The 15,738-nt window shown below is 47.6% G+C and overlaps 1 protein-coding gene across 4 annotated transcripts in view; it reads right to left on the reverse strand.

Annotated features, from left to right (window-relative positions):
• The window catches only part of LOC108924815 (amyloid-like protein 2), a 53,783-nt gene extending 38,347 nt beyond the window's left edge, over window positions 1–15,436 (reverse strand). For all 4 annotated transcript variants that reach the window (XM_029250533.1, XM_029250531.1, XM_029250532.1 and 1 more), the window contains exon 1: window positions 15,139–15,436. In XM_029250533.1, coding sequence (XP_029106366.1) covers window positions 15,139–15,213 — 75 coding nt within the window. In that variant the 5' untranslated portion in view covers window positions 15,214–15,436. The remainder of the gene's footprint in view (window positions 1–15,138) is intronic.
• Window positions 15,437–15,738: the final 302 nt, after the last annotated feature.

The following is a 15,738-nucleotide window of genomic DNA, read 5'->3' on the forward strand; positions in this document are numbered from 1 at the left end:
AAGGCCTCTTCATCTCTTCACGCACAGGAGGCCGCGTGGGGGTGGGAGGCGGCGGGGAGGGATGCGCGGAGCTCACTTCGCTGCCCCCCCCCCAAGGATCCCGAGCGCTGCAACACCGACAGCAATCCACGAGAGACGAGCACTGTAGGCACCCCTATCGTATTCTCTCTCACACACTCACACACACATAGAGAGACTGACAGAGAAACAGACGCGCAGATACACTTACATAGAAATAGACACATAGATTGACTGATATAGAAACAGACACAAACACACAGATGTATTTATACAGAAGCACACGGACACAGTTTGATGTAGAAAAACATAAATACGCTGATATTGGAACAGACAGAAATATAGACATATAGACATACTGACGTAGAAATAGACACATAGATACATAGAATGACAGAGAAATAGACACACAGACTGATAAAGAAATAGAAATTGATATACTAATATAGAAATAGGCACACAGTAACAGAGCCAGAGTGCTACATAGATACACACACACACACAGATGAGAGCTTTTTCGATCCTGGAGGAAGCAGTGGGAGAGGAACGCCAGGTGAACACCACACCTAGGCAAACACAAGCGTGTGTCAGCAGGCACTGAATTGCGACAAATGGAAATCGGCGCTGAGAGCTGAGCTGGACCGCACTGGACCGCACACAGCCACTTTCCGATACGACTCTGGTGATGTATTATAGATATTACGGGTCGAACTCAATAAATGCGGATGCTAGGCTGCTGCCGCAGGGTCCGGAGTTAATGCACCGAATGGCTATTAAGAGCAAAAAGAAATGGGGGGGTGGAGGGTGCAAGAGGGAAAAGGGGAGAGTGTTTAGGGAACCAACATTTTTATGTTAATCAAGGAACTCAAACCGAATTCTGCGAGTGGAAGGGACGGGTGGTGTGCGTTTGCGGTCGTGGAAGTGTGTGCGTGGCTGTTTTATCTGTGTTTCGGGCAGGAATGTGCTGGGTGTGACGGCGTTGTGCTGCCAAGCTGTCGAACCCAAAGGGCAGCCAGTCATCAACTTGGACCTCGACCCAGAAAACCAGGAGTCACACCCCTCGCACACACGCACGCACACACATACACACACGCGCGCGCACCCGCACGGCGAGTCATGCAGGATGCCGCACCCGCACCTCTGGCTCTATTACTCAACTGTGAAATAGAGGGAGGGGCCCTTATCCGTCTCTCAGCGGGGGGTCGAGCCACTCGTGGGTTTGCGCTGCCGAAGCGGTTTAATGAAGCGCTTGACCTCGCCGACCTCCTCCTACTGCTCTAATGGACGTCCAACAGCGGGAGCGAAAGCAGGAAGCCCAACAGCGATGTGAGCGCTGGAGCACCGCCAAGACACAGCAGCGAAAGTAATATTTAGACGCCAGGGCTGGAATTAAACACTTCTGTGTGTCGTGTCAGGTGGGGCGGCGGATCTTTGCCGAGGTACCGTGGTAAAGAGCGCCGTTTCGATCGGTACCGAGTCCTGCCCGCAGAAACCGAGTTGAGGCAGGGTACCCTTCGTTATCCGCACGCTTTTGGGTTTATTTTGGCGCCCTTGTGCTTGTAGAGGTGTGATGCTCACCTGTCCCACTGTTAGTTCCAGGGTCTTCCGTCTCTTTACGTTTGCATGTGTGCTGCTGTAGCCTCGTGCAGTTTCCTTCAAGAGCAATAGTTTTTAATCCATCCATCCATCGAATCATTTGATCATCCAACCATGCAACCAACAGCCAATGTATGCAATCATTCATCCATCCATCTACCCAGCCATCCATCAAACCCTCGAACCGTTCAGCCATCTATCTAACCACCAACTGACTACCCAACCACCAAATCATGCGATCATCCAACCACGCGATCTAGTCAGCAAAGCATCCAATCATCCACCTATCCAAGCATTCATCCATACATCCATCCATTGAACCTCCCAATCATCCTTCCATTTATCTATCCATTGGGTGAACTGTCTATTCATCCAACCATCCTCCCATCAAAGCTTCCAACTATCTAATCAACCAACTGACCCCTCAACCACCCAACTGACCACTCAAACATCCACCCACTGAAACTTCCAACCATCCATACATCCGACCTTTCCATCCAACTATCTGTCCATGAATCATAGATATGTTCCAAGATCTGCTCTGTGGCGTGTCTACACCATTTAATGTTTCATGCCAAACTTATAGCATCAGCACCTTCCTTCAAAAACTCCACTGTGGACGGTCCCAAGCCCAGCAGAGAAAGGAGGAGGGTTGGGCGTGGCAACAGCTAGCCCACACCGTATAAACCTTGCCAGCTACAGAAACGCCAGTTAGGAAACTTCACGACATCTCAGCTCTTAGGGACGCCTGGCGAACCCTTGTTGGCGGTCTATACCCCAGGATGGGTGGAAGGCATAAGAAGAAGAAGAAGAAGAAGAAGAAGAAGAAGACCTTCCTTCAAAAGGTCAGAAAGGCTGTGGCTCCTCAGACATTCGATCACACAACAAGTATGACAAATCTTATACATCCCATCATCCTTATCTGCTCGATGCACACACTGGAGGAGGTACCGATTCATCTTAGATAATCAAAGAACTTCTACAAGGCTCATCACCCCCAGAATTAACACACACTGGAGTTTCCACCCTTTGGACTAATCCAATTACCAACAAAATTAAGTCACTTAAACCATGCGATTGATTCCCGCAAAGAGCAATTCGGTGCGACAGCATCTCTGATCCTCCATGAGGGATCATAAAAGAAAGCCTTCAAAAATTAATCCATGAACACGTATCCGGGACCCTGTTCTGCTGACGTTTCCCAGGATAACAAGATGACGTTACTCGTGAATAAATTCACCGTAAAGTAGACTAGCCGCTATTCGCAGTGCGTATCAGGGTTCTGGACATTTCTGCCTTTCTAAGGTGACTGCCAGGATGATTATGTTTCTTGAAGGGAAAAAAAAAAAAAAAAAAAATGCAGGATACTTTATATATGAAAATTATATACAGTATGTATAGTATATAAATAAAAAATTTATTCTTTTTGAAAAAAGGTTCACGAGTGCCTCTAAGCAAAAAGCTGAGGTGACACTGCAGAGTAAATGCTTTTGCAGCTTTGATGCCACTACTTACCCCACCCGTCTCATATACGTTTAAATTTATTTATGTAGCTGACAATTTTTCTCCAAAGCGACCGAATATATTAAGCTACTCGCAGTGATTTACCCCTGTATGCAGCACTGTCATTTTTACCGCATCAATTCAGGGTAAGTTCCGTGGTTAAGGGTACTACAGCAGGAGGAGGGATTGGAACGCGGGTGCGAGCGCCAACCCCTGCGCCCCCTAGTGGCCCCGAACACAACAGCGGCGCCTCCTCTCTAGCTGTTGATCGGTCCTCACGGACGGGAGCGCTATTAATATCCTGCTCTCTTGCAGGGGGCGGAAAAGTGACGATGGAGAGCTCAGCGCAGCGGAAACGCAGAGCCGCAGACGCTTTCTCGGGCCATCTGCTTCTTCGGCCACGAGTCCCTGCTCTTCGCGTGCAGCAAACTTTAAATTTTAACGCGCCTCTCCTTCTCGGGCTCCTCCGTCAGCCGCCGGCGCGAAACGGAGCGCGACGGCACGGCGGGCAGCTCCGTCGGCGCGAGGGAGACGCGCCGGACCGGAAGGCCGATCAAGATGCGCGACTCATCGAAATCCACGGGCCTCTCTCTTCGCTCCCCTCGCCACCGCAGGGCCGCGGCGCTACTGTACCACGGTTTACAGCATCCACCCTTCTTTTGTGGAAAAGGTGCCAAAGTGGAAGACAAATTGTTCAAAACCACTTTATTTCAATATTTCAAGCGATTCACAACACGAAAAAACCTCGTCAAAGGGCGTTTCACAGGGAAGTGCCGTAAACGCAGAGCTGTCTTCACACAAGGCACTATGACCATTTAGTAATTTTTTTTTAAATTGCTTTTTCCAAGTGGCTGGTTAATCAGTTAAATAAAAATATTTCATTGATGTACAAGATCACTGTTGTGTAAAACGATGATACAAAAAGGTTTGATGCACTGGAATGACTAGAGGCGGGTGGGGGTTCCAGTCATATGAGGGTGACTTGTATCTTATGAGAATTTCTAAGATCATTTGGGCAAAAAAAAAAAAAATCTTCCCTGCAACAGGAAATGTAACTCCCATTCCGACAAGGTATGTTAAACTCCTCATGTTATCAGAAGGCACAAAATCAGTTGCGAGTGTTGGCTGCTGATCCAGGAAGAGTGGAAAAGTCAGCTTTGATCTGTCATTGCTGGTTTTTTTTTTTTTTTTTGGGGGGGGGGGGGGGCATCCATCAGTCCTTCTATCCATCCGTCCACCTCTCACCCGTCTGTGACTCTCCCGGAAAAGGAGCCACCTGTCCAAACACGACCCGCCTGCGAGAACTTTCCCACAAGCAGACTCAAAGGAAACAAGTTCTCGCACCCGACTTTGTTTTTTTTTTTTTTTTTTGGCAATTGTTTGCATTTTTACAGAATTTATCATATTGTAATATATATTTTGTATATATTAATATATAGTAATATGTTGTTCTTTTATGTAACACCACGTTCCTGGAGGGACGTTGTTTTGATTCACTGTGTACTGTACCTGCTGTACGCGGTTGAAATGACAATAAAGTCACTGACTTTGATTCCGCCACACGAGCGCATGACCGTGTGTGTTCACGGTTGTAGGAGAGTTCTCGCCGCCCCGGAAGGTCTGGTGCAATCACAGTATTTTTGCTGTGAATACTGCAATATTTGAAAATACCACAATCATGAGACACTTTGCTGGAGATGACGCACACACACACACACGCGCGCACACACACACACACACGCACGCACGCGCAAATCAAGAAAACATCACACTTTGGAATTCTGTCTCCACATGCATAACAATGAATAACACATCCAGCTTGTGGTTTTATTCAAACGTTGCACAACACTATGACATGAATAGGTGAGCTGGGGCCACCGGGAAACAAAAAGAAAGAAAGAAAGAAACACACACAGAGTGAATATTTGTGCTTGTTGCTATTAACTTTTTCTCGATTCTAGCTCCGTTGTGGTGGAAGGACCTCCCCCCCCCCACTCAGAACTGCTGAATCCCTGTACACATTTAAAAACGGTCTGAAAACTCACCTCTTCCACACTCACTTCGCCCATCATCTCTTAAGTTCATGTAAGGTGTAAGTGTTCATGCTCTATAACTTTAAGATCATGTCTGGATAAACCTTTACACAACTACTCTTGTAATGGAACGTCAATGTATCTCAAAAAAAAAAATATTACTAGGAAGGTGATCAGGAACCGTCGATATTCCGATAAAGTTTTATGCAGCTACTTGTGTGATAAACATTGATTCATATGGCGGAAAGAAAAACTAACTGCACTCGATCACACGTCTGCATCCAAGTGTCTCCTTCTACTAATGTAATGAACACATCTATGTCATCTATCTATGAGATGTACGTCGCTTTGGAGAAAACCGTCTGATAAATGAATACATGTAAATGTAATAAATATATTAACTAGCAAGGGTTAGAAGACATGAAAAATGATTCAAAGTTGAACAGATAACTGCCTTTTTTTTTTTTTAAACTATCTAAGCCCGACAAGCTTGGAAACCATAAGACGTATTTATTCAGGGGCAGTAATTACCAGCTCATAAGTGCTAAATTAACTCCGCGATGGACGGTCCCAAGCCCGGCTGGGAAAGGAGGAGGGTTGGGCGTGGGAACAGCTACCCGACACCGTAAAAACCTTGCCAGCTACAGAAACGCCAACCACGAAACTTTGTGACATCTCAGCTCTTAGGGACGCCTGGAGAACCCTTGTTGGCGGCCTATGCCATAGGAGGGGTGGAAGGCATAAGAAGACGTAGTAGTAAATTCTCTCAATTAACATTTTTTTGCATTTTCAACACCGTGGTATGTTTGCATTAGAGCGTGTGAGGGAACACCGCAGTATTGTACTGATATTGACTTAGACTGCAAAGCCGCGGGACTTAATCCCAGGGCTGTGGAGTCGGAAACAATTATTGGGTTACTGAAGTCGGGAAAAAATGTAGCGACTCCGACTAAATGTACGTATATGGCGTAAGTCGACCCCCAAAAATAAGATGTCTAATTTAGGTTTAAGCCTATATTCACCGGATAAGTTGACCCCCAAAATAACGTGCAACTTTTGGACAGCGCTGTAGAGTCGTTGTTGTGGAGTTGGAATTATTGGGTTACTTGAGTGGAAGTGAAGATTTTTTTTTTTTGTGCTGAATTTCAAAACTGTTTTTTCTTCTTAGATGACTTGTGTCTCACTGTTTCCCCTGATGAACACTTAAGAGAAGCGATAACAACCCTTCATTCCAAACGGACCATTCTCCTCTTGCCGTTCCGGAACACAGAGAATAAATGAAGAATAAATATTACCGACTGAGGTCGCAATGCATATCAGATGAGTCACGTGGCCGGGTAATGCTGGACTATGGAAATGACTGAGGAATTCATGGAGTTTTTAGGAGGCGAAAACTTGAAGAGTATAAGAAGATTGGAGAAGCTTTGATCCTTTCAAACGGATTTTAGTGAGTCCGCTTGCACAAAACAGAGAAAAAAAATATGACGCAATCCAAACAGTAATAACATCTGGTTGTTCTCACCAAACTGAGCCACCAAGCTGCAGGACATGCAAAGTCCAGCCCAGAAATTAACATCATCATCATCACCGCACGGATGTGTCCTCCTCACAATAGCACAGACCAAAGCCGCTCCCGGGACAAGGCTGATCTAAGTCACGACTGGAATTCGCTTGGAGCCATGTGACATACCCCGAGACCCTTCTCGGAAATGATTCTGAGGTGATCGGATTTAATTTGAGCTCTGAGAACATACTACCATAAAAGCTGGTGGTGGGAGCATAATGCAGTGGGGCATCCCCGCCACAGGCCAACCACTCAGCAGGAGGAATGGGGAAATTTGTCGCCATCAATCGGAAGGGGAAGCTACACACAGGCAAGTCTTGCAGGAAAAACCATTCCTGTCAACAAGACAGGCATTACGATGGAGGTTTATTTTCAGTCAAGGCAAATAGCCAAAAAAAAAAAAGGCAAAAACAGAGCTCTGGTACAAACACTGAGGTCAATATTCCAGAATGTTTCAGCCAAGGTCCAGACTTGAGTTCCATTAAAGCTGCAGGACAACCTGAACTATGCTCTCCGCCGACTTTCTTTACGTTTACTTTACAAGGAGCCCTGAAGTCAAAGTAAACATTTTTTTTGAAAAAGGTAACAGTTTCTTGGGCTGAAGTTTGAACTTTTGTTTAAATTCTGGAAAATAAAATTCCCCGGATTCAAACGTTAAGGTGTGACAACAAAACGTGAAGACGTTCCAAAGGGTGGATACGCAGTATACTCGGAGAGTCGACAGCTGATGCAAGACAGCGTCTTTACCGTCTTTTTACTTGACTTATCCCACGCACCTAATAAGACTTATACGCGAGGATATTGAAGGTGAGAGAAGAGTTGCGCGTGACAGAAAAACAACGTGGCGTTAAAACTGATAAATTCGTGTCTGCTATTTTCTGCCAGTTAGTTTTACCGGTGACTATTTTATTTACCTGCCTCTACCAGACATTGGGCACCTTCTAATGTCACTCGAATCGTCTCGCTTCGTGAAACTGCCCACTTGGGAAATAACATCGGTGCTTCGGACGCTCCGCGCACGGACCCGAGGAACGCCCGACGGCGTCGAACCTCTGCGGTTCCGAGTCCGGAGCCGCCGCTGCAGCCGCTGTTTACTCGCCGTGGTGTCAGAGGGGGGATTTTCTCTTTCGAGAGCAGACAATGACACTGTAGGCCTTTTGAAAAGGCCTCACAATGTGAGCCGGTGCAGTTCGAGGCCACACGCTTGGCTTACGACAGCGGGCGTCCCAGGACCGCCTACAGAACAAAGGGCTGCTTAACTTCTTCTGTCCCCCGAACAGCAAACCCAAACAGAGCGCATCTGGGAGTCGCCGGAGCCCATTCCAAAAGCGACCTGTTGACGTTTGGGGAGATGTGCTGACTTGGTCAGAGAATTCCACTATTCGTAACTTCATTTCGTCTTTCTATTCGATTCCATTCATTTTTATAGAGCGCTCTTCTCGCGCAGTGACGCGGAGCACTTGAGCGCTTTTATCCACCAATATTCATCATGGTACAACAGTGACCCGCATAAGGGAACAGGAAACACAGTGATTTTACCATAATTCACCTTGCATATTTGAAATAATACGAGTTACATCCCTTAGCCATATAAAGTGTCAGTGTGGTCAAAGCGCCTTTCCTTAGGGTTCACACCAGCACCCCCCATGGCATGGTCCAGCTCCCATGATCCCATGCAGGGCCACGGGAACCTCGTAAGTCCGAAAGAGACCAGGACACGCGCACCTAATCCGTGATGACTGCACCGAAGAACGAACACAAAACATGTCGGGCCGCCTGCCTTCATGGCGCCAATCGCCGAGGGGCTCCGGCGGATACAATCCTGGCAAAGGTCTACAAGGGGAACTTGCTGGGACACCGGTGGGGTGCCGCCGGCGAAAAACGCGAGACGACTTTGAGGTGGTGAGCTGGGGAGGGACAGGAATCGCCGGAGACGACAGAGCACAGGTACCACGGAAGCGGGAAATGGCGATGCCCCCTTTACGCAAAGTTAAATGCGACGCTCAAGTGTCAAAGTGTCAAACGAGAGACGCGTGCGGCTGTGAATCTTCCTTCCTGACAGCAAACGCTACAAGGGAATGGGTATTGGGTCAACACCCACACTGGGGTTTGAAGAGGTGGCTGGACTGCTGGGATTACTTGCCCCGTTAAAGCTGATTACAGAGCATTCCGGCAATTGCATGAGATTTACAAGCGGAAAAGAAAAAAAAAAAAAAAAAAAAAAAAAAAACCACAGTTGCGAAACAACCGAAAGTGTGTATGTTAATTCCAAGAAATACTAACAGAGATAATAATATTACACAAGTATTTAAAATTCCCCATTAATCCTTCAATGTTTAGCACATTGGGTGCCACTTCTGTGCTGAATAGATGCCCACGTAAAATATTATACACACACGTATATTCACACGTGTACACACAGACATGGGAAATTGCCACTATTTTAGCTAAATTAATCTGTATCAATAATTACATTTATTCATTCAGCGATGCTTTTCTCCAAAGCAACTTACAGTATTAAGGTTACAATTATTCACCCATTTATACATCTGGGTAATTTTACTGGAGAAATTCAGGGTAAGTACCTTGCTCAAGTTGCGGGGTGCGGTGGCGCAGTGGGTTGGACCGCAGTCCTGCTCTCCCGTGGGTCTGGGGTTCGAGTCCCGCTTGGGGTGCCTTGCGACGGACTGGCGTCCCGTCCTGGGTGTGTCCCCTCCCCCTCTGGCCTTACGCCCTGTGTTACCGGGTAGGCTCCGGTTCCCCGTGACCCCGTATGGGACAAGCGGTTCTGAAAATGTGTGTGTGTGTGTGTACCTTGCTCAAGGGCACTACAGCCGGAGGTGGGGATCGAACCTGCGATCTCTGGATCCAAAGGCAGCAGCTGTAAGCACTACACTAGTGGCTGTCCCCACACTAACCGAACTTTGATCAAATTAAGCTATTTAGCAGAAAGGTAATTAAGCAACAACACATTTGTGTTTCTTTTGTACACTGTACAGCGTAAATGGTTAAAGCTGCTTCCTTGTGCTACCAGCACATGGGTTCAAATCCCACCTCCTGCTACATTACCCTTGATCAAGGCACTTACCCTGGACTGAGACAGTACAAATTACTCTGCCGTATAAATGCGCGACTCAGAGTAAACAGCTTAACACCGTAAGTCACTGTAGGGGCAACTGGCAGCGATTAGAGCCGCTGCCCTTGGACTTAAAAGTTATAGGTTTGAATCCCACCTCCTGCTGTAGTACCCTTGAGCAAGGTACCATTAATACAAAAAAAAAATACCTAGCTGTACATATGGGTAAATAATTGTAGCTAATTACATCAAAAGGCATTTTAGGAAAAAGTGTAAAAAATAAAAAAAAAAAACAGTGGAAAGCTGATACCATGTTAATAGTCGTCAAAAAAATACCGTAATGTAGCCCGGGAGGCATGTGAGGACCAACGTATTACAGTAAAAACAGCGAGCCGCAGGCTGTAGAGCATCTGAAGGTCAAGAACATCAGTGTACACCCTTGCACACCTGTGGTACCCACAGAAAGGGCACCGCTACAGTACACGTGCAGGTAGGTCGTAACGACGTTGTACGACAAGTTTCAGCGTTCGGCCGAAGAGGGCTGACGTGCTGCGATGTCCCGCGAAACAGGGCTCCTTCCCATCACAGCCGTGCACAAAAGCGTTGCGGATTGAAGTAAAATGAGAATCTGGACGGAATGTAATTTCTCACGAGATCAGCATTTTCAACCAATCACAAGGCACGACTCATTTTCAACCAATCACAGGGCACGTTTCATTTTGCGTCCAGGTTTGGGGCGAACATCAACACCAGGGCTCCTCGAGTCCCATGATGGGGGACAGGGGCCCACAAAGTGCACAGCTGTGCGAACCGTGAAGGACCTGCAACCAAAAGTATGAATAAGCAAGGGATCCGGAGAGCAGCGAAACTAATTTAAACGGGGATGAAAATACTGCCGCGGTCCAGGAGGGAGGAAACCGCCGGAGCGAAACCGGAAGGACCCCCACCTGTACTGCTGGGGCCACTGGACTCCACCTTTGAGCCACAGTTCTAATTAAACCATGTTTCTTCAAATAAACATCAAGTATCAAAGGCTTTGCTCCTCCAAGGAATTATGACCCCAATTAGATGTAAACAGATATGCAAATTAAATTAAATTAATTTCAATTAATTTAAACTGCAAGTCAAATGTCATCATCAGTGCCTGGAAGGAGTTACATTTGCGACGGATTAAAATTTCCTGGATTTCTTCCCCATGAATGGAATTACTTTAATTTCAGAAATGTCTAAATTTGCCTGTTTACTAACGTATTGATAACTTAAAACTGTAGTTCTGCTTCTTAGTCTTGGACACAAAATCACAGCAGATAATGTTGCATTTAAGCCCAAAATTGAACAAAAGGAAGAGGAGACATGTGCAAGCGTTTAATATAAAAAAAAAAAAAATTAATTTTCTGCAACGGACCAGTGTTCCATCCAGGGTGTGAATGCACCCCCCCCCCCGACCCCCAAGACTCCCGAACGTGATTCCGGGTTCGGCTCTGGACCACTGCGGTGCAGCGACTATACTGATGTTTACTTTTTTGTTTTAGTTTTACAGCACCAGCACACGTACTGCTCTCGACGGTACCGATGTGAAAAAGCCGACACTGTGGCTCCAGGCCATAATACTCAGGGTAGAGTTTGGAGAAGAAGCTGTCTCGAGCGGGGGGAACAGGCTTTCTGCGATTGCCGAGAATAGTTAGTTAACCAGGGAGTAAGTTATTCTTTGGCCCTCGTCAAGTTTCTACTGAAAAAAATGCTATTCCAAGGTCCGGGGTAATGAGGGACTCAGCAAGCAAACATCCTCTTCTTGCTTCTCGGAAAAGACTTTGCTGAGACCAACACAAAAAAGAAAAAAAAATAATAATAATTTAGCTGCACAGATTTCTTCATTTCATACATTGCGTTGACATTTTAGCAAATAGTTTCTGACATTTTTACCAAGTATTTCCCTTCACCGTTTTAAAAATAACAATGAAGGGGGGGGGGCGCCACAATTTCATCTCTTGACTAATGAGGACAGGAAGCGTCTTCGTTTTTGACGACGACGTAAGCGACAAGATGTTCGAGGCTCTCGTCGTCAATCCAGGTGCTGACGGAGCGAAATGGCTCCATTTATTCGAGAAAATAACGAGCTCGCTTGAGCAGCTCTGTGGGACTGAGCCGACGGTGCCGCTTTTCACTTGCCTTTTTTTTTTTTTTTTTTTTTATACATACTCATTCATCTCCACGGGGCTCTTTTTTACTGGGGTCATTTAGGGTTAGCACCTTTTCCAAGGGTACTACAGAACAAGGTGGGATTCGAACCGGCAACCCTAGGATCCAAAGCCGGCAGCACAAACCACAACAGCACCAGCTGCCCCCCCATTTTTTTTTTTTTTTTAAATTTACATCAACTGTCAGTTTTAGTCCTGCTCTACTTTTATTTTATTTATTCCAGTGTTTTCCAACAGCACTGTGCTCAAACCCAGAGCCTTTTCCTCCAGGATCAATAAGGTTTTAATCCATCCATCCATCCATCCATCCTGCAGGGTCATTCCTCGCAACTGGATGACAAGGGGAATTCATTGAAATTTTTTCATTTTATCGATATGACACATTTTAAAATATTTAATCTACTTTTAATGGTTTCTCGGGGCCGGAGAAGGAAGTAGCGGCGAAGAGCCAGAAGATCAAGGAGCCGAAGGCGAGTCCCCCAGTCCCCCTCTCGGCCAAGTGTGTGACGGTGCCGAGTCACCGAAAGGGGCGTCAAGGGGGCCGCTCCGCACTTTACACACTTCGCACACCTGGCATGAGGACAGGAACGTCCTCGCAGCAACGTGCGGAGACGGCAGAACAGTCTAGAAGGCCGGTGGGCTGCGACGCGGCCGGTGTGAAAGACAGCTGGAATTAGGAGAGCTCAGCGTCGGGTTTCCAAAATCAACTTACAAAGTCGCTACGTCCCTCCGGCTCGCCGCACCAGAAGGGCGAGCGGAAAGGCCGCTTCCACGTACCATGAATCGTACCGTGCGACATACCGCTTTTTACTGGATCGCACGTAATTCCAACCGTGCGGTAAAAATAGCCATGGCATCGGCAACGTCATCGCGCACATGTTTCAAGCACAAACATTCATTAGAATCCCCGAAAAAGGCAGAGGCTGAATAAGTGTCACTGGAGACTGCTAAGGCAGCTGGGCCTTTCGGGCGCCGAAAACGGTTTTCATAAGCGAGCACTTTGATGGCAGAACGTGATTTATGAACGCGCCTCCGGGTTCCGCTGGCACAGGTGGTGCAATACTTTTTCCGGCTGCGGCATTTCGGAAACAATAAAGCAGCCCTCATTTTTTGCCTGTTAACCCCTTCACGGCGAGGGTAAACGGTGACCATGGCAACGTGAGGGGCGGGGGGAGGGGCGCACGCACACACACACACACACACACACACACCCATTAAAATAACTCACAGGTGAAATGACACACAAATTAATCACTTCCCTCGTTTGCCTTCGTACGGAAGGAGCCGACTCGTCCGCGTAGGGACCCCGTTCCACGTTTAGACTATTAATTTAAAAATGATGGCAATTAACTCCGCCCACAACCAAGCAACTCATAGTAAGGGTCCACTGCAGCAGCCGTCCACAAACGAACATTTAGCAAACTGCTCTGGGAATTAAAAGATGTTGATCAAAATTAGTGTTTTACAGGACTTCTCATGAAATCGTGAAGAGGAGCGTCAATCACATTTGCGCAGGACAAACACACTGGACATTCTGCGCACTGTGACCGTTCCCACGATACGAACGGACGAGACACAGCGAATACTGTGAGCCACACGCTGTAATAACGATCTTTTCCTGCACTAGACGAGCAGCAGATCCGCACCAGGCGCCGTCCGTCACCGGGACTCGACACCACGACGCTCGTACACGTTCCGTACACGCCGCCGGCGTGTCCGCAACCGTCTTCCGTCCGTACGGGGTCCTCGGTGACATGAGTTCACTCGTCTGTTGTTACTGCACACGCGTCAAGGTGTTGGGTGCGTTACAGTATTTTAAGGAGCAAAACCAGACGGCGAGGAATTTTCCCAGGAAGATCTGCTGCTTTCCTGGGACGAGTCAGATCCATCATGAAAAAGGGGACGAGATCCCGCAAAACGAGAGAGATGAGATCCTACATGAGACACGACATGAGATCCCATGAAACATGACATAGGAGATCCTTGATGATCGGGGAGATGAGAACTGATGTGAGATGAGACAGGAGATCCCGCAAAACATGAGATCCAATGAAACGTGAGATCCTTGATGACGACCGGGGACATGAGAACTGACATGAGACGCGAGATCCCACAAAACGTGAGCTACGAGATCCTAGATGAGGTGGGGCACAAGACCCTACATGACAGTAGGAATATCAATATGAGGTCCTACAAAATGTAAGATGAGACATCAGATGAGGCGAGACATGTCAGATGGGACATGAGAGGCATGAGAGACCCTAGGAAACATGGGACACGAGGAATTCCCACACAACACAAGACCCTACCCTGCATGGGATTCGACACCAGACCCTACGTGGCAGGATGCCCGCAATAAGAGCAGGTTCATCATAAAAAGGAGAGCAGACTGAACACTGCAAGGAGCACGAGACGAGCACGAGACCAACACAAGCGCTTCGTTTCACACCGTTTTACCCACAGAATGGGGTAAAGCTCCGCAGAAGGTGCCCGGGCGATCGGGTACTGCCAATGCACCAAACTGGAAGGGGGGGGGGGGGGGTCACAGCCCATGATATTGGCTAAATATGTCATTTCATTCAATTCAATTGTGCTCTATGTCCCCCCCGGCATGTTCATCTAATCCTCCGTTTCGATGGAAAAAAAAAAAAAGCCGAAAGCGGAGGGCGGCGATGCGCGTTCAGTCATCCGCGCTCATCATCCCTCCGATCTGGGGCACAACGAAGGACAGTTATAAAATAATCATATTTCCATAAGCGCGTGCGCCCATCAGCGCGTAACTTAATTGTGCGGAAACCATTTCAATATTTCCCCCCCACAATTACAATAATATAATATATTCAATATTATAATTAATCAGGAGGCAATAAAAAATAACGCAAGTTTTCTAGGGATTTATTATTATTTTTTTTTATTTAAACGCGGGCTCCGTTACCTGGTACTGTAACATAATCCAATTAGCAAATTAATATCGGTCGCGCGCGAGCGGATCAAGACGCGGGGGGGGACGGGGGACGGGTCCCCTTCAGCGCGCGACCACACCAGGCATCAAACGCAGCTCGCGCGTCCAGCAAATAAGCTGTTTTTCTGTTTCCTCCGAACGAAGGGTGCGAAGTAGCAGGGGGTTAAAAATAAATCCGCGCGGCTTACCTCGATATAGCCGGCGAGCGCGGGCACGGCGATGCCGAGAAGGAGCACAGAGATGAGCGGGACCGAACACATCATGCCGCTCGGACTTCTCTTCTAGTAAATGTGAAATTTCTCTCTTTTCGGGGTGGGGGAAAAAAACCAGCTCCGCTCCGCACAGCGCGACCGCACGACGATCTGGGACTGTCTCCGTACAGCACTACAGGGACGTGGCTCCGCCCGTGCGCGCGCTCGCGTACTCGCTCGCTCCCGTGTCCGTCCTCCTCTAGCGCGCCGACCCGCTGCGCCGCCAGTCGTCTCCGCGGACACTCACCGGAAATGAGGTCATTATGCAAATTCAGCCCCCAAAGTCGCACTCTGAGTGGATGACGAAGGAGAGGCCACGCCCAGTGGAGCGCGGCGGGGTGCGACGCGCACTGCGGTGCGGAGGGGTTCACCTGGTCTCCGACCTCAGCTCCGCCCTCTTCGAACGTGACATTTCATGGTAAATAATTAAAAAAACTCCCTAGTTGCTGCTCCCGGCAACAAAACAGTTGTGCTTTCTTCCAAAAAACCGAGCACTGCTATGGCCACAAGTGAAAGAGTCCCATCGGCTGCGAATGG

Source organism: Scleropages formosus, chromosome 3 (assembly GCF_900964775.1).
Source record: "Scleropages formosus chromosome 3, fSclFor1.1, whole genome shotgun sequence".
Taxonomy (NCBI): Eukaryota; Metazoa; Chordata; class Actinopteri; order Osteoglossiformes; family Osteoglossidae; genus Scleropages; species Scleropages formosus.